Source organism: Magallana gigas, chromosome 1, assembly GCF_963853765.1.
Source record: "Magallana gigas chromosome 1, xbMagGiga1.1, whole genome shotgun sequence".
NCBI classification, from domain to species: Eukaryota; Metazoa; Mollusca; class Bivalvia; order Ostreida; family Ostreidae; genus Magallana; species Magallana gigas.
Window position 1 is genome coordinate 54,835,300 of NC_088853.1, and position 24,397 is coordinate 54,859,696.

The 24,397-nt window shown below is 32.3% G+C and overlaps 1 protein-coding gene across 1 annotated transcript in view; it reads right to left on the minus strand.

Moving 5' to 3' along the window:
• Positions 1-2,530: 2,530 nt before the first annotated feature.
• The window catches only part of LOC117685772 (fucolectin-1-like), a 32,705-nt gene continuing 10,838 nt past the window's right edge, over positions 2,531-24,397 (minus strand). Inside the window, exons 2-4 of the mRNA XM_066079746.1 lie at positions 14,421-14,475; positions 6,998-7,222; positions 2,531-3,973 (exon numbers count right to left, since the gene is read on the minus strand). Of these exons, the coding sequence (XP_065935818.1) occupies positions 3,759-3,973; positions 6,998-7,222; positions 14,421-14,475 (495 nt within the window). The 3' untranslated portion in view covers positions 2,531-3,758. The remainder of the gene's footprint in view (positions 3,974-6,997; positions 7,223-14,420; positions 14,476-24,397) is intronic.

Sequence of the window (24,397 nt, forward strand, 5' to 3'; positions counted from 1 at the left end):
TATAAAAAAAAATTCTACTTAAAGCGTGTGTTTCAAAGTTCGTGTTATCAAAATCAAGTGAAATAAAAACCCCTTTAATAAGTCTGAACTCCTTATCAACTCTCTTAGAAATAATCTCTTTTTCACCGGGTTTTCCATCGGAGAAATCCGCTTATTAAAATGGTGGGCGGGCGTATATTGCAAAAATATTGCATATAGAGTACCCTTATTGTACGGATAACTCCTCCTACAGTTTTCAAGATAAGTTGTTAATTTGCAGATCAGTTGTACATATATTAAAGGTGTGCATATTGCTAGAATTTTGATTTCTGATTATTTCTGAAAAAATACTAGCTTTTGAGGTTAGTCATTTTTTGGCAAAATGTTGCATATAGGGTACTCCATTTCACTGGATACGGGTTGACATGGATTATGGATACAGTTCACATAAAAAAAAAACCCGGTTTGCTGTCACATTGACAGCTTTTCACTTGTTAAAAAAATGACATAATTTATCAGTGAATAATCAGTCTTTGCAGATGATACATTATGGCTGTTTTATGTTGTAAAAAAGTTTGTAAACTAAACTGAAAAAGTGAAATAATTTAAAAATGTGCATATTGTTTTGGAAAAAAGATTTAGTATACGTTGAATTCCAACGTATTTGAATGTGTTTGAAGTACATTGTATATCAAGTTTATTAAAGACGCGGTCGGTTGTCAGTCTATCATAGAAGCATAAATACACTCAAGACGAAGTGCGTCTGTTCCTTGGAGAACGACAGAGAAAATGTTCCGAGCACATTCGGTTGAAATTTGGACCCCGTCGAGTTTAGAACCTTTGCGGTTTCTTTGTAAAAGGCATTACTGTTGCACACATTTGAAAGCGATTCATTCTAAGAAGTTACAAATCCGTTATGTAAATATTTCGTTGAAAAATCCGGTTATTAAAATGGTGAAAATGGCCGGCGGGCGGGCGGCTGCCAAAAGGGTACCCTCATTGTACGGATAACTCCTCCTACAGTTCTCAAGATAGGAAGTTGTTCTTTTGCAGATCAATTGTACATATATCAGAGGTGTGCATATTGCTAAGATTTTGATTTCCGATAATTTATCGAAAATATACCAGCTTTTGAACTTGGTCATTTTTTTGTCAAAATATTGCCTATAGGGTACCCTCATTGTACGGATAACTCCTCCTACAGTTCTCAAGTAAGGAAGTTGTTTTCTTTTGCAGATCAATTGTACATATATCAGAGGTGTGCATATTGCTAGGATTTTGATTTCTGATAATTTATGAAAAAAAAATCCAGCTTTTGAACTTAGTCATTTTTCGGCAAAATGTTGCATAAAGGGTACTCCATTTCACTGGATACGGTTGGTAGTGTTTCTCAATTCTGGGTTTACATAAAAGAAATCCCGGTTTGCTGTCACATTGACAGCTTTTCACTATCTATTATATTTGATCAGTGTTTATTATCTATTTAAGATTTACTATAGTCAGGTACTCTTCAGACAATTGCTTAAAGAGTAAAGTCTATTCATGATCACAAATTCAACATTACAACATATGTTTAGAATATCGATGTGTATATATTGCGTAGAAGAAAACAAAACTAACATAAAATGATTTGTTTTTCTTTTGTTTTCTTTATTAATTACGGAACGGCTTTGCAACAGTAGCAACACTTGACGTACAGATTTCTACACACCCACGTGTAGACCTGGCAATTTGTTCCCGATGTAATTTTAAAATCGCAGTAAAATAAAGTTTCACTAGCTGTGCATGAATTTTTTTAATCAAAAATCGTTTTTACATGATAAATCTATATAAAATAGGATTTCTACACAAGAACAGCGTCATTTCCCTCCATATGTCGACGAGAGAAAGAACGTAACCGTTATCAATCAATATGTGGCCTTGGAAGTGTGTTTTTGTGTGTTTGCTACGGATATGAAAGAACTGTATACCGCGATTTCTTTACACGTTCGGTGTTTATAACTTGAAAATCAGCCAAACATTGAAAATTCAAGTAATTTCAAAGTCAGATATCTTGGATACGTGTACGGGGTGACCCATTTCTATTCTTTTTTACAGCGGGGGTCCTTTTTCTACGGGGGTTTTTTCTCTTCATGTTTAACATGAAGAAAAATAACCCGTGGCTCTTTTTTCTTCAGAAAAATCCAATTATTGTACAGCAAGGGGAGGGGAGTCATTAATTGACGTCGAAAAATGACCCCTGGTCATTTTCCTACATCGGTCATTATTGTTCTTTACACCGGCCGTCCGTTCTATTACCAGAGCAACGAAAATCTTGAGATCTCGAGATCTAAAAAACAGTAAGTGATCAGGAAATGACACGTTTATGAATGATATACACTTGGCTGAAGATTTGTTAAACAGGATTTGTTTTGTCAACCGCTTCAACGCGTCATTATAGAATTTTAATCTAAAGACACCATCCAAAAGTTATATAAGAATCTCTTTTCTGTGCGAATGATAACCATGTCGTCCCCACCGTCCTATTTACTAGAAAACGAAAAAAGAAAAAAACCGCAGTTGTTTTTATTGACACAACATTGCTAACACATAACAGAAACAAACAGGAATTGATTCGAATGAATTTTGTAAATGTTGATACATATAAAGGTGCATGATAGATTCACAGTCAATACATACAGTGTATGTGGTTTAATGAGATAATAAGATAGAGTAATTACGCAACATACCTATATTCTTTCCAAAGATATCCTGAATACATATTTTGCTTAATTTCTTGATATTTATAAATACCTCAGGGTTCAAACGATGTTCATTCAAAAGTAACCATTTTTTTTCTTCAAAATTTCTCAGTCAAAACGCCCCTGTTAGCTTATTAGGTTCCAATACAATGCTTACAAATGTGATGTCTACGGGGATATTGTATTGCAGCGAGCCCTGATGATAATGTTGAAAAATTGCGCGATGTATTCCGAGAGTATTCCGAATGGAGAAAAGATGTACACATTCCCCATTTTAAATCTCCGTCAAGAATCTGTTTTTGTTCCTGTGGGTTTTTCCAAGTGAAAGATGATAATGTGTCAATGAAATTATCTTGGAAATTTCTACCAACTATTTTAACTGCACTTATTTCACAGGTATGTGTATTTATAAAAAATCGCCCAAATAAATATCTTGGGACAGACTTTAACAAATACATGTTCATAATCATTTCATGCATGTCTTCTATAATTATGCTATGCTATGGTTATCATTTTAATGATATGTTATACTTTTTTAATAACATGCTATGAAATTTGTATGCTGTGCTATGAATATTTAAAAAGGAAAGGCTAAATGATACGATATGTTATGGTATGCAGTGAAATTTGTATAAAAACCCGCAGTGTACAGAAGATTCAAAACATTTGAACTAAAATGATAAGAAGCTTAAATGTACTATTGATCTGTAATATTAAATTTTTTAAAAATCAAATCATATAAAAAAGAGTTAATTCATGTTGTATGCTATGTTATGATATGATAAATGGCAATCATGAGATTATATGTTACGGTATCGGGTTCGAAAGCATAGGTATAAGATTACAGTGCTATGTCACATTGTATACTGTGCTATATGTTGTAAAAGGTACATGTATGCTTGAACTGACTGAAGGCATAAGTAAGACTTGTCCAGCTGAATAAAAAAAAGATACATAATAAATTATCCGGGATGCACAAACAAATGCATGTATTTTTATACGGTAACTTTTCATCTATGACACCAAATCATTTGATGATTAGACGGGGACGCCAAACACGTCAACTTCACAAAGAGTGAGAAGATCTGTTGTCTTAGAGATCTTAACGAATCTCCCCTGTGTTGATGTCTGACAATCGATGACGACTAGCTGTGACGCAGTACCGGGACCAGCAAAGAAACCACAGGGAGTGTTGACATCTGATTTTGTCAGTCCAACAGTGACGGTAACATCCCGCAGCTTGTATGACACATCTAAAATAAGCCAGTTTATGGTCATTTATGATATGTACAGTACACAACAACATGCTACTACACTAGTTGCACGGATCGGTTCAGTTTGCTTTTTAAACAGAATGCTATATTTTGTCCACGGTTCTGTTTAAAATATACAGCTGCAAGCTTTGTGAATGCTGTGCTTGCTTTAATAATGAGGTGGTCGTGGCCTGAAGCCTTTTATTTTTGGCGATAAAGAATTTAAAAGCAACATACGTGTACATCATTACAGGGGAATATAATTATCTTTGTGATAAAAAAAATGCTTTTCACTTCTAAAGTCTAGACAGTTATCAACTGTTATAAAGTTATTCAACTCATTATTCTATTCAGGTATTAATTCTATGTGCCCATGCACATGTTTCTATATCAAAGTCTAACCGAACACGCCATCGGATATTTTATCTGAAACGACATCTTGTGTACAGTCAGATATTTCGTTTTCTCTTCCGGCTACATGCATTTTGCATGTATGAACACATTTCTTTTGATATTTGCAATTTGTTCGTAACTTTTAATCATTTGATGGACATTTCAAAAGAAGTTTAATTTACTCATCAAATGTATGATAAATCTTTAAAGCTAGATGATTATTTTTGCTTAAAATTATCATTTATAAAATCAAGGAGAATATACAGCAGCACAAGTGAAAACTTAACATGCCTTATGCCAATTGTTTTTGTTCAGTTCGGTTTCTATAATACAAATCAATATTATTACCAAAATGACGTCGAAATCGAAGGATGGTTCGTTAGTGTGGAAGTTCTTTGACTTTTTACGTACTGAAGACGTTACAGACCAAACAATAACAGCTAGTATGTACGATATGCATGTCACAAATCAAATATTCTACTGTTTCCACATCATCCAGGTCGACGCATTTGGAAAAAAAAAACACAGGATAAACATCGAAAGAATTAGGAAAGAAAATAGTAGCAGATCTGACGCAGATGTACAGTCCCAATCAGGAACATGGACAATCAATTCAAAATCTAAGACCCCTAGTACTTGTGCAGGAGTAACAGGACAATTACGACTACATGCATCATTTACTATGAACAGTAAGGTAACTCGTACATCTACAAGTAATACAAGTATAACGAGGGCATTAGGCGTTTTCATCGCAAATTTTTCGTCTTGGAAAGCCTTTGCTTTATGTAACTTGTTCACAAACTTGAAAAAGACCAACTTCCCGGTTATCCCGAAAGTTATGAGGACACCAAATCTACAGTATCTGAATGTTTAAAACAGGCAAGTTTCCTTGAATTTACCACCAACTCGTGGACTTCTACTGTTACAACCTTATTGTGTAGAGAACCCCCGCACCCAAGTTTTTTTTAATCCTTTAAGGAAATGTTGATGCAACAGCTCCAGATGTCTGATGATGATGATTCTCTTTGTTCAGCAGTCAAGTCTGCCTTTCTCCAAGATCTTAGACCAAGGTAGGGATTACAAATTGACAATGCACTTTTATCTAAATAATTTGTGAATTATGAAATGTATTAAACTATTTATATAGGTCTGTTAAAATTTGATAATTTTTCTAACTAATTAATTTTGTGTACATGTATGGAAAATTGGAAATAGAATGATAAAATTTTGAACACTTATGAGTTATGAATAAAAAAATGGAAGTAATGATAATTTGTCAAATTTGGTTTTAGATACACAGTTCCTGAGATTCAGCTACTGTATTCCTGAGAGAAAGTTCATGCTTAGATCCTAGATTACATACTAATCACCGCTATAAAATTAATTTTCTGTTCCTGACTGAACCCCCTTACAGTTTATATAACGTATGTGTTGGGTGTATTTCTCATACTGAATTGTACAGTATATCATAAAGTGGGTTAGAGCCAAAGGAATCTCGAATGTCTTGTAATAACAAGAAATCATATCGACGCATGCTTCCAATGGGCCGCAAAAAATATAATTGTTGTATGAATCATCATTAATTTTACATAAAAACACACCACAACGAAGTAAAAAAAATTGGTTGTACTAATTTTAATGGTAAATTTTAAAATATTTTCTAAGATGTAAGATCAATGCTCATCCCGTAGAATCTGCATAATTTTAAAGGTAAAAGAGAAGCCGGATAATTTTTTTGCCTCAATGGAATAATAAATCTGATCCACACTTCATCTTATGAAAATAACCATGGTCATGTATTCGCAAGAGGTTCTCAAAAGAATTAAAAAGAACCCAGGTTAGCTTAAACTTTCAGGTCAATTCAGAATTTCAGTTCTTTCATAATTTTGCGTAAATTATTGATTTAGATGTCATTCCATGATAATGTTTTACTATATTTCACATGGAAATATAATGAATACACACAAAGTCATTTTATTTGACGCAGCACATAGAAATTCAAATATATCAGTTATATAAAACTTCATGTAATTCAGGTCTTTAGTATGTCCCGTATACCGATCCCGATACATTGTTTTGAAAAGAATAAAAAACTCTGAAATTTTCCGAATAGATTATAGTCTTGATAAAAACACTCTTAACGAGTAAAGCAAAATATTTAATATTTTTTAAAAGGCATCAACATCTTTCTTCATGCAAATTTACTTTTAATTCATAAAAATAAGCATAATATGAATTCTATATAAAAAAAAAAGCTATATCGCAGAAACGCAGTTTCAGTATTTAAATGTATATCAAAAAACGGTCCGCCTTCTGGCGGCCCGTAAAGAAACTATGCCTTTAATATTATGATTTTCAATATACTTACGAGCGTATTCAAAATCTCATTTAATCCTATCCGAATATGCTGACTCTATAAACTGAGCTGATATATTGTCCCATTCATGTATGTCATCCAGTAACCATTTTTAATTTCACTTATTTGATCATAGGTATGGATATAAAAACCAAAATCTAAACTTCAGTGTTTTCTTGATCTACTATATTACGATTCAATTTCAATTTACAATTTTTTTCTACACTAACCTCCGTATCGATTTAATTTACAATGTTGTTTCTTTTTACACTTACCTCCGTATTGATCTCTTCCTCTGTTGAGTATTCTGACAGATGTGATGTTATACACAGCCTGCAGATCCACCCTCCACCAGGGATTGATGTCGCCATCACCTGTGACTGTACACTTGTCTACAGCAAGATCTGTTCCTCTGTTGCCATCCACTGCATACGCGGCGTTATAGTGAAGTTTTGTTGATGACTGTGCGGCAGGTTTACCTAATGCGATGTTCGGCAGAACTGTCAACGAAATTACAATAAATGATAATATTTGCGTGGTAAACATATGAGGATACCATTGACTACAATAAAGAAATAGCTATGACAGTTGATATTAAACTGAACTGTAAATGTAATATTTAAGCCATTTACTGCCGCAATAGGCCCATATATTGAATAGTACGATGACGACTGTTCGGTTTGTTTACCTAATGCGAAGGTCGGCAGAACTATCGACAATAATACAGAGAAAAATGTCGATGTCTAGTGATTACGTAACGAAAATACAATGCAATTTAAATATGGAATGAAAAAACAGTATTGACTTCAATGGTTGTAAATCAAAAATGAAGCGGATCTGCCAAATTTTGTTTCATTTCATTTGTTGGGAAATCATAAGCTATGGACTATAGAGTCTTTCTTATATGACTTCATATTAAATATGACATTAAATATTATTAAAATACACATACAAAAATACAGACAAAATTGATTTTGCATCCAAACTATGTCAACATCTATTATAAAATTAACTGGCATTAGAGTGAAATATTCATGAGTCTGTTTTTTAAACGAAGCCCGGGTTATAATGAAATGTGTTCAGTTTAAATACATGTGTATCCATTATAGAAATTATACATGATTTTTGATTAAGGAAACAATTGAACATAATTGGTATATAGTTAAATTTTAGATAAAATGCTTTAAATAATTTAGAAACCAAATCTTTTCGTAGGGGTCAAAGTGATGGTCAAATTAGTCTCGAGTAATTCCAAGTAATTAGATTCATTTGTGTTTAAACAATAAAATGCCTTCTGTGTTGTTAAATGCAGAAATGCAAAAATAAACGAGTGGTCGAAAAAATAACTGGTATCCTTCAATCCTAGCAAAACGGAATGTATGACTATTTCCCTTTAAATTAAAGAAACCTTTTCATCCCTCATTAATATTCGACGATGTCCATCTCAAAGATGTAGAATCGCATAAACACCTCGGAGTAACTATAAGTAGCAATCTATCGTGGAACTTGCATATCAATGAAATTCTATCTAAAGCATACGCGAAATTGGGTCTAATGCGTAAGGTAAAATATATACTAGATAGAAATAGTCTTCAAAAATTGTACTTCTCCTTTATTAGACCAGTCCTGGAATATGCTGATGTTATTTGGGATAATATACCAGAATATCTTAGTTTAAAAATCGAGAACATTCAGCTTGAAGCGGCGCAAATTGTGACAGGGGGTAATAGACTAGCCTCCAAAACTCTCCTATACAAAGACACAGTCTGGGTTCCTTTATCTAAGCGTCAGGAAGACCATCGGCTTATTCTTTTGTTTAAAATGTTTCACGTCAAAGTTACCAATTATCTATTAAACTTTTTGCAGACTCAGCTACTCTCCAATGAATCACATAATACACGAAGCACTAACTCAATACGAGAAATCTACGGAAGAACTAAGCTATTTTACGACTCTTTTCTTCCCAACACCATACGACTTTGGAACACAATACCAAGCAATGTACAGAACAATCCTTCCATAAAAAGCTTCAAATAATATCTAAATAAAAACAAGATAACTATTCCCGAATACTATCGTATAGGGTCTCGCATAGGTCAAGTTCTCCACTCTCAACTACGTTTAGAATGTAGTACTTTAAATCTTTATATGTTCAACAGAAACATTTGTCCATCCCCTTTTTGTTCGTGTGGGTCAGTAGAAAACACTGATCATTACCTTCTGCATTGTCCAAAATATGCTACAATACGAAATATAACAATAAACACACTTGCAAATTCTACAGACCCTAACTTACTACCCTACGGATCTAATTATCTAAGTATTGTAGAAAATGAACAAATTTTTCACACCGTACAAAGATTTATACTGGAGAGTAAAAGATTCAGCAATCATAATATCACGTAGAATGTTGTACAATAATAATACCTTTTTTCGGTTGCCTGTTTATCTTATTCCCACCGGCCACCACTTATATTTATATTTATGACAATATTTAATGGAGATCGGCAAAAATCCTATGGTATCTTTATGATGTGTTAGCATGTACTGAGCTAAAATTGTACTAAAAACGTACACATAACTGGTGTAAGAAATAAAAGCCACTTTTTCTTTTTTGTATGGATGTGTTTGAATATTAACACGTGATTATGTATACTAGATTTCTATTCTGATGTTCAACCAACGAATAAATTGTAATATTCTTTTCATGTTATTTTATTTTGTTGACTTTTTTTTCATTACCTTATAAAATGTGTTTCCAACTTTGACTCTTGACACATTTTCCTATTTTGTTCCTTGTACTTACATTTCATTTCAAACCTCTCATTTCTACAGTGTATGCAAGAAACACTGGCGTCGGAAGCAAATTGGAATTAGGGGGGCTAGACTAATCCTCAGAAATATTGAGAAAAAAATAATTCCAAAATCCAAAATCTTGGAAATCCTATTCCGTTGGGGGGGGGGGGGGGGGGGGAGTATACCTATACATCCAATTACTTTATACCCTATTTTTTTTTCAAAATCATGAAATTCATAATCGGGGGGGGGGGGGGGGGGTGGCGGGGCTGTATGCTTCTAAATCCAACTTCTCAATATGTCAAGGTTTAGGAACAATAATCTTTCCTGCGAGAAAAAGTGGGGGGGGGGGCTTAACCCTCTATCATGCTATGTTTCTAATGGTTAGGTATAATTTTACAAAAAAAAGTGGGGGGGGGGGGCTAAGCCCCGCCCCCCCCCCCCCGCCCCCTGGTTCCGACGCCTATGAGAGAGGGATTAATATAGCCCTATTGCTTGTTTTCCGATCTTACAATTGTAATTATCATCATGTAAATGTATTTGAATCTATAATGAATAAATATTGTTTTAACTAAATTCAGTCCCTGAAACATCTTACTTTCCATTGTTTTGGGGTGCTTTCAAAGTGCGCTCACCGTGCGTTCACTAGCGCTCCGCTCCGTTCGCGCTCACCGTTCACAAAGCGCGAACTGTGCGTTCACCGTTCGTTCAGCGTTCACTTATCGTTCAGTTTTTATTCATTTATTCTCAATCGGAACTCCAAAATGAAAGGATCAGTCTTTGCTAGTCATAGCAAAATGAGAAAAGAACCCGAGCGAAGGAAACTTACATTAGATATAAATCATCATTTTAATAATAATTTAGTCCGTAGAAATTAAAGTACACATTCTGAGCAGGCAATGTTCGTTTTTAGTTGTTGTTTTTGATGACATTCCTTGACAATGGTATTCTCGGGGTTTTAACTTCAACTGTCACCTTCCCAAACTGGCATTATTTTCATGATTTTTGTCGATTTGAAAATGGCGTATTTATGTTTGCAGTTACTGTGAAAATTTTAGTTTACACAATACACCAATAAACTACTACACAAATATATTTATTGATTCATTTAAAGACTTCCGTCGTTTAAAACGGAAGAATTCAATCAACGAACGATTCGATACATATTTAAATAGACAACATTTTAAATAAGAAACGGGCGTTGTATTTTGTGTACTTTTCACGATTCATATAATTCATCCGATGTCATATCACAAATGTATCCATTCTCGTCAATAAACTGGAAGATCAACTTAACAAATGTAAGCTAACTAAAGATGCGTGTAAATTTATAGATTAGCAATAAATCCCAAAGATGTTTCTGTAAATGCGATGCATTTTAAGTGATTTATAAGGTAATTATAATTTCCTCGAATCGTGTTTACATATTTCGCTGAACAACTCAGCCAATTACCGTTAAACTCATTTAATTATTATAAATTAGTGAAAAAATGATGTAAATATTTGTTTAAAAGATAAAGAAAAGTTCTTTAACTGCTTTATTTGTTATAATACATATAGGTTATGTAATCGTAATCGTATTACGTAATGGTTTACACTCCGCATACGATATACTGTGTAATATTTCCGATGTACAGGCATTTAAGTTACCTCGTTCAAAAAAGTATTAATTAAACATTTTTATTATTACATTACTCGATTATTCGTCGATAAAATTATTATTGTCTTAAATTTGGTTTTATTTTACTATTTTATTCCTAAACATGAATGGTATCATGGTATAAGGTATAGTAGGATAGATATTATTTGCAGGATAAGATGTAAGATACAGGATATAGGATATGATATGATTGTTTTGTCAACTTTCAAGATACATGTAGCAGCACTGTACTCATAGTTTATTAGCTATTTCTTTCCTGATTACCGACGAAATACAATATAAGGATAACCCACGAGGCACTCCAACAAAATCGTTCATCTTGGTTCATAAAGCGTTAATAACATATTGTTCATCGTGCGTTCACCGTTCACTTTGCGCTTGGCGTTCGCTTATCGTTCACCGTTATTAGGCTCACCAAATTCCGTTTAGCGTGCGCTCACCGTTTGCTCAGAGTGCGCTTACCGTACGCTCAGATTGCGCACACCGTTCGTTTACCGTTCAAGTGGGAAAGTAGAACGTTTCAGGGACTGCAACGGTCTTTGATTCTATCCATGTTCGAAAACCCTTATTTATTAGTCTTCTAGTGGTAATAATACGATCAGTTATTCAACGAAATGATTGGCAGTTGTTTCACGGAAATCGACTACAAAAAGATAAAGGGATCCGAGCCGCCGATGCATTTATGTACAATGTCTTTATTTTTTTTTATTTGATGGCATTATATCCATTGAGAAAATTGCAAAAAATTTCTAAAATGCTTTTTACCATTTCTATACTTTTTATTTTAATTTCAGTTATAAAGTGTGAAGAAAAAATAAAAAAAATTAAGATGAAAAGATACTGTGGCTAACGATCTATCAATGTATTGACAGCAGAGGTAAAAACGATTATTTATTAATTTTACTAAAATATTATGTTGGCATCGCATTCAGAACCATTTGGCAGGGGGGTAATGATTTTGACAATTAAGGGTAAATGCTTGATGGTATTTCTAATTATAAAGTATATTTAAAGCAAACATAATGTAAAAAATAAGCATTGTTTACATTAACCTTATCTTCATATTAGCCCTGCCCCGGAATTAGAATCCCTATCCCGAGGGTAATCAAATTTATAATTGTCATGATTGCTGTACAGTCTTTCTTATTATATTGTCAGTTTCTAGTTAGCGTCAGCAGAAGAAAAAGAACGACTTTTTTTTAACATTTAATACATGTGTGTATAAAATCATTCAATGTCACGATATATATATATATATATATATATATATATATATATATATATATATATATATATATATATATATATATATATATAACCATATGCCCCTGTCCTGGATTAGTAACCCTATACCCAGAGGTCATAAAATGTTATAATATAACAGTCAGTTTCTAGTTTCTACGCAGTCTCAGCACGTGAAAAAAGATTTTTATCATTATATGCAACGATACTAAACTAGCATTTTGCATCGACCTAGAGATAAAACCATTAAACACATGGAATTTACAAGTTTGGTAGCAATATGAATGGTAAGTAATTTTCAATATGAACTAATAAATGGGCAAATGTTAAAGGTGCATGGTCACGATTTTGGTCAAAAAATATTTTTTTTTCCTGATTTTAATGTTTACAATGCTTCAGTAAGGCATCTTCAATAAGCAACCAAAATTTAAGTGCAATTTGTTGACTTATAAGCGAGTTACAGAGCTAACAATTCTTTGCTTTGTAAACAAGACATTTGTTTACATTATGAATGTTGAAGTGATAATTCCAATTTTAGACCTTAAGTGAATGTCGTAAACGTTGGGATCTGTTTATATATGCCTAAAATGAAAAAGATGATAGACAAAACAACTTGAAAAAGATTTTAAGTGGTATTTTGAATGTAAACAAAAACAGGGCATGAACCTTGTTTACATTACAAAGAATTGTGAGCATTGTATCTTGCTTATAATTTAACAACTGGATATTAAATTTCATTTAATCACTAAAACTGTATGCCTTAAGCGTGGTAAATAATAAAACAGAAAAACAAAATTTAACAAAAATCGTGACCATGCCCCTTAACGCACGACGAGCGTCGCATTAACACGGACGACGACGGTAAATACCAATTCTAATAAGTAATCAGTGAGTGCTTTAAGTGACCTAAAATTGAAATTACCTGATGTACTTTACAACAGTTGCTTTTATTTGAATGTTTGAAAGTTGGGTATAATTTTCAATACGTCAGCGTCAAATACAGCTATTGAATTTGTAAAACTTTTCAAAATTAGATCTGACTTCTTCTTTACAAAGAATATCAACGTCACACTTCCCTGTATTGATCTAATAATGATACTATATCCTACAAACAGAAGCTCCATTGAACAATTTATTTCTTTTCTCAAATAGAAAAAAAAAGTTGAAATTATATGACAGTGTTTAGAGAGATAATGACAAACATAAGAGAGGATGGCAATTACACAAAATAACAATCAAAGAGTTGATAAACATCATCTTAAATTAAGAGAGTCAGAAAGAAAGACAGAAACAGAAAAGCAAGGCATATATATTGACAGAAAAACAATCAAACATAGACAAATATGACTATCACTAAACTGGCAAGGTATACCCAATGAAAAATACAATTTCCAGAAGGAAATATAATTTTTCCTGGGGAATAAATCTTCATATTTCCTGAACAGTCATGCAATAAAAGTTTTATTATACTAAACAACAAATGATAATACAACATACGTCGATTTTTGATAATTGTCTACTTGTCGAAATCAAAAACGTTGCGATTTTTGTTTTTGTTTTCCGATTGTCTATTTTTGTTTTCACAGATTCAAATCAAAAATAGTAAAATTGATTTTTGTAGCGTAAAGAGTATTTTAAAAAAAATTATTAAATATTTTTGATTTTTACCATATTTGTTAACATCGCATGCTCATATTGGCTTTTTCATACCTTTGGGATTAAAAAAACCGAGATTTCCGAAGAGGTGTGACATAATATTTTTTCCCCGGGAGACATGACGTTTTGTCGCCCGGTCACGTGATAGTCTAGAACCAATCAGATGTCGCGTTATATAAAATAATCATATTGAGGTATAATAAAGTTTATTTTTTAGTAAAGATATATCTTAACCATATAAAATACAGACACGTAGTTTTTATTGAGTTGAAATATATCTTCACCATAAAGAATACAGACACATAGTTTTATTATGATGCCGTTACATTGTGACGTCAACTTACTGATCTCACACGGTCCTTGAGCTCCAAAGAGTGCTCCATTGTGGCAGTTTTTGTTCTGCAAATAACAAAAAACATAATAATTTACAGAAAAACATAACAATATGAACGAATGAGTTCATGACATATAGAATATTATAAATTGATGATATGGTGACCATATTAAGGGATATACATTAAGCAGAAGCTATTAACAAGTGAAATGGAACTCAGAATTTATAATTATGGCTGGAGATTTTAACCTTGTTCAGGATATAGATTTAGATTATTTTAATTATACCAATATTAATAACAAAAGAGCAAGGGAGAAGGTTTTGAACATGAAAGTAGTACACAGTTTAATTGATCCATGGAGAGTGAAATATGAACAACGAAAAAGATACACATGGTTCAGAACAAACCCAACTAAAAAGGCGAGAATTGATTTCTTTTTAATTTCAAACGAATTAATGGCTTTATTGGATAAATCTGACATTCTACCTGGTTATAGATCCGACCATTCTATGGTTTATATAGAAATTTATTTTACTAAATTCGAAAAGGGTAAAGGCTTTTGGAAGTTCAATAATTCACTCCTCCATGATCAAACTTATGTTAATCTAGTGAAAAGTAATATACAAAAAGTTAAAGAACAATATGCTGTGTTTCCATACAATCCTGCAAGTATCCATACAGTTAAGAATGACGAATTACATTTAGTTATTGATGATCAAATGTTTTTTGAACAACTATTGCTGAGCATAAGAGGTGCCACAATACAGTACTGTTCCAGAAAGAAAAAATTAAAAAACGAAAGAATAAAACTACTGGAAGAAGAAATTAAACAACTAGAAATATTGAGGAATAGTAATGATTCAGAGGACATTCTTCAAAAATTAACCAATGCACAGAACAGTTTGGAAGAATTCAGAAAAGATTTTATTAAAGGTTTATTTATCAGAACAAAACTTAACTGGATTGAACAGGGTGAAAAACCAACAAAATATTTTCTTAGTTTAGAAAAAAGAAATTATGTCAATAAAACTGTTGGCAAACTTATGCGCAGCAATGGTACTGTTATTACCTCACAGGAAGATATTTTAGCAGAAATTGAGACGTTTTATAAAAATTTATATTCCTGCTATGATAAAGAATTACAAGATGTTGATATTGAAATTGCTATTGATAAGAACTATATTAGAGCACTTGATGAAAATATGTCTAAAAATTTAGAGGGTTATATAACTAACGAGGAAGCCTTATTGGCATTAAAAAATATGAAAAATAACAAAAGCCCAGGAAGTGATGGTTTTAGTACAGAATTTTTTAAATTTTTTTGGAAGGATCTTGGATGCTTTTTATTAAGATCAGTAAATGTGGGATTTGATGTTGGCGAACTTTCAGTCACTCAAAAACAGGGTATTATATCTATACTGCCAAAAGGGGATAAACCAAGGGAGTATTTAACTAATTGGCGTCCAATATCTCTCCTTAACGTTACATACAAAATAGTTTCAGCATGCATCGCAAATAGAATTAAAAATGTCCTTGATTTCTTAATACACGACAGTCAAAAGGGCTTCCTCAAAGGTAGATTTATAGGAGAAAATACAAGAATGATTTATGATGTAATTGATGTAGCTCAGGATAAACATATTCCAGGTATGATTCTACTCATAGATTTCGAAAAAGCTTTTGATTCTATATCATGGAAATTTATGTACAATACATTACATTTTTTTAACTTTGGTCCTGATCTTATCAAGTGGGTATCAGTACTATACAATGGGGCCAAATTATGTGTTATTCAAAATGGTATTTTTTCAAAATTTTTTGAAATAGGCAGGGGCTGTCGACAAGGTGACCCAGTATCCCCATATTTATTCAACTTATGTGTAGAGATATTAGGACTTTTGATAAGACAAAATAAAAACATTAGAGGTATTAAAATAGGAAAAGAAAAAGTATGTTTATTACAATATGCAGATGATACAGTTCTTTTTTTGGATGGATCTGAAAAAAGTTTAAAAAGCGCACTTGATCTTCTTTTTCAGTTTTCAAAATTCTCTGGACTAAAACCCAACATTTCCAAAACAAAAGCAGTCTGGATTGGCTCAAAAATTAATTCGAATACAATTTGCAGTGATACTGGTTTACAATGGACGACAGAACCTTTTACAATTCTCGGAGTAACATATACTGCTAACCTAAAAAACATGGAACAACTGAATTTTGATAATAAACTAAAACTAGTTCAGAAAGAAATTAACCACTGGTTAAAAAGAAATATTTCAACATTGGGAAAAATTACAGTTGTTAAAAGTTTACTTTTATCAAAATTCACACATTTGTTTACCTCTCTTCCAAAACCAAGTACTCAATGGATACGGCAATTTGAAAAAACACTGTATAATTTTATTTGGGGAAATAAAATAGACAAAATATCTCGAAAAACATTGCAATTAAATTATGAAAAAGGGGGATGCAGAATGACAAATGTTGAAATATTTATTAAGTCTCTTAAACTAACATGGATTAGGAGACTTTTAACAACTAACTCAAGCTGGATAAGTATTTTTTCTGAAATAACTGGGTGTCATACTTATAAACTATGTCAGTTTGGACCTGAATATTGTAGACAGAGGGCAAAAGCCACTCGAAATAATTTTTGGAAAGAAACCTTATTTTATTTATGTGATTTTTTAGAAAGTATAGAGACTGATAATATCAATATCATGCTTGAGCCACTATGGTACAATAATAAAGTAAAGATTCAAAATAAATATGTATTTTGTAAGGCTCTTTATGAGAAAGGATTTCATATTGTTCATGATTTATTTGATACTCAAGGTGAATTCATTAGTTATGAGAGAATCACTAATGAATATCCAGTTAAGATTCCATTTACTACTTACGAAGGTTTGAAACGTGCAATTATTTGTGCTTGGCCAAATGTTAAGCAGTTTTCACATCAAGTAATAATCAAACCATACCAACCTGAATCTATCAAAATACTTTGCTTGTGTAAAAAAGGAGCACGGAATATCTATGATCACTTGATGGTAAAATCTAATCATAAACCTATTTGTGAAAACAAATGGGCCTTCAATTTAAATTTACCTCTAGATTTTAACTGGAAACAGGCTTATTCAAACCCTAGATCTGCCACAAAAGATTCAGGACTGATATGGTTTAACTATAGAATTATCCACAGAATACTAGGTACTAACAAAATACTACACATGTGTAAAATTAAAAATTCCCCACTATGTTCAATATGTTTTTTAGAACCAGAAACAATTACACATCTCTTCTTTTACTGTCCATCTATTTTTCAGATATGGTTATTAATGTCTGATTGGATTTTTAGAAAGTCTGGTGAAAGAATTGTATTTGATGCCAAAACTGTTATTTTTGGTGTTCCAGAAAAGAAATACTTAGCTATAAACCTAATTATCATGTTAGTTAAGAGACATATCTTTAGTCAATCCAGAAAATCTGCTAATATTGCATTTGAGAATATTGTGAAATATTTACAAAATTACTATTCTTTAGAGAAACTAATGTTGGAAAATAGATTTTACCAAAAGAAATGGTCAAGATGGGTATGCCTCTTTGACGTGGCATAATGTGTAGTAAGACCCTATCATTATTGTATTATTATTTTTATATTTACTTTCCCAATCTGTGTGGGAGTGGTGTGGTGTGAATGATGGTATAGATGTATTTGTATTGAAAATGAATAAAAAAAAAAAAAAAAAAAAAAAGAAATGGAACTCAGTGGCTTAATTGAGTTTTACTACTATACTAATGTAACTTAGACAAGAAACAATGTAACACAAATCAAATATATTTATTCGTAAATGACATTATTTAAAAAGGCGTAAAATGGGTAAAAAGATAAATAAAAATCAGTCGAGTAAAATTACAACAAGAATACAATTTAGTAAACTGTCAAAGACAGAAAAACAACTATTGGTATCTTTATAATAAATCATCTTAGCTGCAATTATTCCATTATTGAGAGAAGTATACACATCCATTAGATGTCCTTGACGCTCAAGTGCAGGAGTGATTTATATTAATTTAATCATAAATAATGACATAGACCTTTGTATTTATTAAACAAGCTAAAACAATGTAGCTGTGAAATTTTTGAAAATATATTAGGAACAGTCCATGTAAAGGTAATTTGTTTGTGTGCGTGAACATTACGTATTGGATTTGAACGACATATTTATGAATCGAATTAGTCGAACACTCTCCGACAGAGCTCAGAAAACGCCTCCAATGTAATGACATTGACAAATGTTAGAATATTTATCATTATACAAAATGGAATATCTTCCCATAGTTAAAGAATTCGCTAGGCAATCTTGAAAGTAACACTTATAGTATATTTATCTCCTCGCGCAACTGGTTGTGAAGGGGATATAGCATCGCTGCTGTGTGTGAGTGTGTGTGTGTGAGTCCTTTTCAGTATTTTAAGCAAAATTAAAATATAACTCTCGCATGCATATTTATCAAATTTTGTAGACTTTATGAGCAGGGTGTAAGGACAAACCCTGTCCATTTGCAAGTAATTATGTTAAGTATTTATTAAAATATCGTTAAAATTAACACTTAAAATAATTTTGTATGTACAACTTGACATTAGATATTTCCGCTTCGCGAAAGAAAACACTTCAAATCAACAACTTTATATTTTGTTGGATTTAGGCCTTGTAAAGGTAAGAAACACACGCTTTATAAAAATGTGGAGTTAGAAAGATGTCCAAAGAGAAAAAAACTGAAGTCAGAGTAGAATATTAAGTTTATTTGATTTGATTCAAAACAAGCAGCCGTTTGAGTCGAATTTTGGACTATATTTCCCGAATTACTAGAGAAAAGAACAGGTTTATAATTCAGAGGACAATTTGACAAATTTTGTCAAAATTATTAACCGTGGATAACTTTCATGTTTATCACTGTAGGTGTGTTACTCTTTTAAAACAACTGGAGTTAAAATTTGGACATACTTACTCGAATTTTTCCATAAGACATACTTCAAATCGCTAGATCTTAGCTATGTTTCATATTCATAATGGAACTTAAATTAGCCTATACCTATTGTCTGAATGCCTAATGTATGTCACTGAATAATCCGAATAAAATTACTACTTAACGAGGCCAGGTCTAATTTTTTCTGCCCTAAATTTTTGAATGAATTTTTTTACATGAATTTCTACTGATATAATTATTTTTTTTAGATAAAAAAAATAAAACATTTACCACATCGTTTGTTAATGGGGTCATCTCAAAGTTTGTTAATTTTTAACATAGGACCCTATGGGATTTTGCTTGAAATGTATCAATTTTGCACATTTTTTACATTTTTTTTAACTTCTGCCCTAGGGATTTCTTTATCTGTTCTACATATTAAAGTTATGGCTAAAAGGCATCAAATAGTGAAATAAAAAAAAAAAAAAACTTTTACGTCCTGGTTTGTTCCAGGGGTCTTATCAAAGTTGATTTTTGTATGCCCAATTTCCCAGATTTGTCAGATATTGGCTATTTTTTATTTGATAAAGGCGGAAATGGTGATCTTTAAAGTAATATTAGAACATTCAGATATATTTAAGTAATAAATGAATATATAACATCACATAATAAGGGTCATTAATATAAAATACATGGTTACTGTCTTGAAATATATGAATTAAGCTATATTTAGGTGGGTTAAGAAAACGTGACAGAGGGCTAGGCTTGCAGAATCCTCTTCACGTTTTCGACCCAAGCCAAGATATAGCTTATACTTCGAGACATTTATGTTTATTCCACAATATAACATTAATTTTACGCATCAAACGAGCTATTTTCAACAAATTTCGCTGAATAGCTGCAGTTGAAACTATCACGCCATGGCGTTAACCAAGCAAAAATATGACGTCACAATACAATAGAAACGCTGCGCGATAGCGTGCGTACTCGTTCTGTACTCGGCCTCGTTAAGTTTAAAACATTTATTATGTGTTTTCACTAGTAATGGGAGAATTGGTACAATTACGTTAATGACCCTCTCCCCTTCCATGAATACATTACAGTCTAAATATATATGGTCTCTTTAATTACATCAATAATTTATCCTATATAATGTATCCCCCTCCCCACAATAATCCATTCCGCGAGGGGATGCTCCGCTTTCCAGTGTTCGTTTTTAGTTTAAATCACTGAGTTTAGTTGTAGTTCAGACACCAACATACGATACATTGCCATGGAATTTATATTGATATAAGAACATTTTTGAATATTTTGAGTAGAATACGCCAAGTAGTTTTTATTTGTTACAATGCTTTAGGAATGCTTTTCTAACGATCAAATGAAATTTGGGTGCCAGTCGATAAGTTTTAAGCAAGATACAGGGCTCACAATTCTTCATCATATAAACAAGGCTCGTGCCCTGTTTTTTGTTAACATAAGTTCAATATACCAGTAAAAATATTTTTCAAGCTGATGTGTATATCTTCTCATTCATTTCAAGCAGAAATAAACAGTTCCTAACGATTAACATTCATTTGAGGACTTACACTGGAATATTTACTTCAACTTCAAAATGTAAACAAAAGCTTTGTTTACATAGGAAAGAATTTTAAGCTCTGTAAGTCGCTTATAACTCAACAAATGACACTCAAATTTTGGTTGCCTATCAAATATACATTACCGGAGCAATGTAAACATTCAAATGGAAAAAAATGATTTCTGACCAAAATCGTGACCATGTCCTTTTAAACTGAATATACAGTACCGATCAGACCCAACCTAACACCAAAGTAAACCGCAACTAAACCCCTGGTTTACTTTCTGGGTTAACTTTGGGTTTACTTTTTGAAAATTGGGGTCCACTTGGGGTTTACTTTGTGTTTTCTTGAAAAATGCTTTTGAGGTCTACTGTACGCAATGAAGTGTGAAGCAGACCTGTATTTTATGTTAACATTCTACTGCCTGTGATTCTGGTCCCTTGTATATTCCGAATACACATGTAGCGTCTGATACTTCTGATCGGGGATTACTCGCTGTGTCCACACTGGGTTTAATTGGGGTTTACTCGGGGTTTACTCTGGGTCCACTCTAGTAAACCCAGAAAGTAAACCCAGTGTTTAGTTGGGGTTTACTTTTTGTTAGGTGGGGTCTAATCGGTACTGTAGTTTTTCCCTTATTTTAACACTAGAACGAACAAATTTCTATACAGAGCATATTTGTTTTACTATGGATTACATTTCAATGTCGGTTGTGACGTTAAACACAAAAATATGATTTGAATGTTTTATATCAAGAAGAAAAGAAAGACACTTATTTATCCCCATTTGGATGACATTTAAAAATATCTAATTTATAATTTATCACTCGTTATAATCTTTAAAATGTAACATACTGTATTTGATAACATTTTCTAAGGAAACTTACATGAGATATCGTTTCCAGTTTTTTCTGTTACCCCCTTCCCCCTTTCGAACAAGGTTTGACAAGGATATCAAACTTAACCAGTTTGTTTTTCCCTTTAAGATCAATTCTATGAAAGAATCAAAGATTTATAAAAGGGTCTGGCTATGCATAGTCACCAATTTTCCTTATATTTCATTGATGGACACACTTAAGTGTAAAACGCAAAAAACGCCACTAAAAGTTAGTTGCTAGGTTACCGTTGCCATAAGAAATCGAGGCTTAAAATGGAAAAACAGCACAACATACCTACTTTGAAGCCATATGAAAAGGTTTTGCCCACTAATGTAAACTATCAAGGACATAAAACAGCCTTTGTCCTATTTTCAATGATTTAAATATATCAGAAATTTGATGGAAAAATCAATACTTTTAAAATGTAATTATGGAAACCGTTACACATTTTTGAAATCAGTTTTGTGTTGTTTTTTAATAAGTCGAAATGGGAAACTGTTAAATTTTTACATCCATATCAATGTCCAAACTATTTATATTTAAGGTCTTCCTTTTCCAACGGAAGACCTTATAGTTTTCGTACTGTTTCTTATTTTTTTTCCAAATTTTGTGCACGCGATTTCTCCAAAACTACTCAACCGATCTATTTTTTTCACAGATGATGGGAATTATCTGAATTTTATGTTTTTGAATTTTTTGTCGTCGTCACTTTCGGTCCGGATTTACGGTAGATTTTGTAATTTTTTACCACCAATTGTGTGCAGAGCTGATCTCAAAAACTATTAGAGATATGACTTTGAAATTTTCAGGATAGGAGACCATGGTTTGAAGTTGTGCACTATATAGTTGTTTTTGCAACAGTGGCGCTATTCATTGGAGGTCGCTTAGGCACGAAAATGGGGTACACATTTTGAATCAAAATTTTCATACTTTTTGATCAGTATCTTTTTATCGGTTGATATTTTGTTAAAACATATAGAACAAAAGTAGTAGGGAATCAAAAGTTATATTCAACAAAATCAAGAAACGGAGGGCTAGCTTCTTTATTAAGGGATCTAGAGACTCGTAAAGTCTATTACGAATAGCTTGAAAACGATAAATATTTTGTTATGCATTGTAGAATCAAAGTTGTTGATCGCTACAATATCTGTTTGAAAAAGTCATCGTCAGTCCCATGTTTGACGTAGTTAGGGATTTTTAATTATTATCTTTAATTTTTTTTTATTTTTTTTTTTGGGGGGGGGGGGTTAATTTTTAAATTGTAACGATATTTCATGGTATCTTTCAAAAAAAAAATTCGGACCTACTCGTAACGAGGTCGCATCTAGGTATTATTTTTTTCCACAAATTTTGTGCACGCGATATCTCGAAAACTTTTTGGCTGATTTCGACCATTTTTTTTCACAGATGATTGCCAGTGGTCATAATTCTATAAGTTTTTTGACATTTTGAAATCGTCACTTCCGGTTCCGATTTACGGCCGATTTTGTAAATATTTAGGACCAATTTTGTGCAGACATGAACTCAGAGACTATCAGAGATGTGAATATTAAATTTTCAGAATAGGTAGACAATAGTTTGAAGTTGTGCACAATGCAGTTTGTTTACGCCAGTGGCGCAAAGTATAGGAGAACGCCTAGGCTCGAAAATTGGATACGAATTTTGAATCAAAATTTTCATATGTTCTGATCTGTATCTTTTTATGAGTTGATATTTTCTTAAGACATATATAATAAAAGTGGTAGATAAAAAAACAAAAATTGTTAGTATTCGTGAGTCCTTTCGAAGTAACTCAAGAAAAAGGGGCTGGCGCCTTAAATTAGGGGCCAAGACACTCGTAAACTCTATTACACATATCTTAAAAACCATAAAGGTTATGTAATGCATTATAGAAGCAAATTTGTTGATCATAATAATCTCTATAAGGTAAAATCATTGCCACGCCCATTTAATACGTAATTAGGAATTTTTTGGGGCCAACGTACTTAAACTTTGACGCAATATATCTAGAAAAGGAGACATATTTTGTTAAGCATTGTTGAAGAGAAAATGTTTGCACGCGGGGGTGTTAAGGAAGCATATGGAATCTGAGTTACATGTAAATCCGTGAAATCACAAATCTTAATTCTTATGTACAGATTCAAATATCTAAGCAACGAAACGTAGATAAAAAAACAAATAAAAATACTGAAGACAATTTTTTCTAGAAATTAGTTTGCATTACGTAGATTTACACATTGATGACGTCATGACTAAAAGTTGAATGTCGTGTGAATCTGATCGGAAAGCATTGTAAACATATTCAAAATATAACAAATCTGATGACTCTAATAAAGTATTGTGGTGTGATTTATTGAGAATTGAACATAAGAATACTGGGGGAGATGTTAGCTTTATCAATCATTCGCTAAAAGGTATGTAAATTTGCTTTTATTTCTCGGCCAGGCTTTCCTCTGTCGTTGTTTACGATATAAAAATCCGACTAGAACAACACTACCCCTTATATATTGAACTTGAAATTTTATACGTATCGTGAGTTTGATCAATGCTTAAATTGAAAAGTGCTG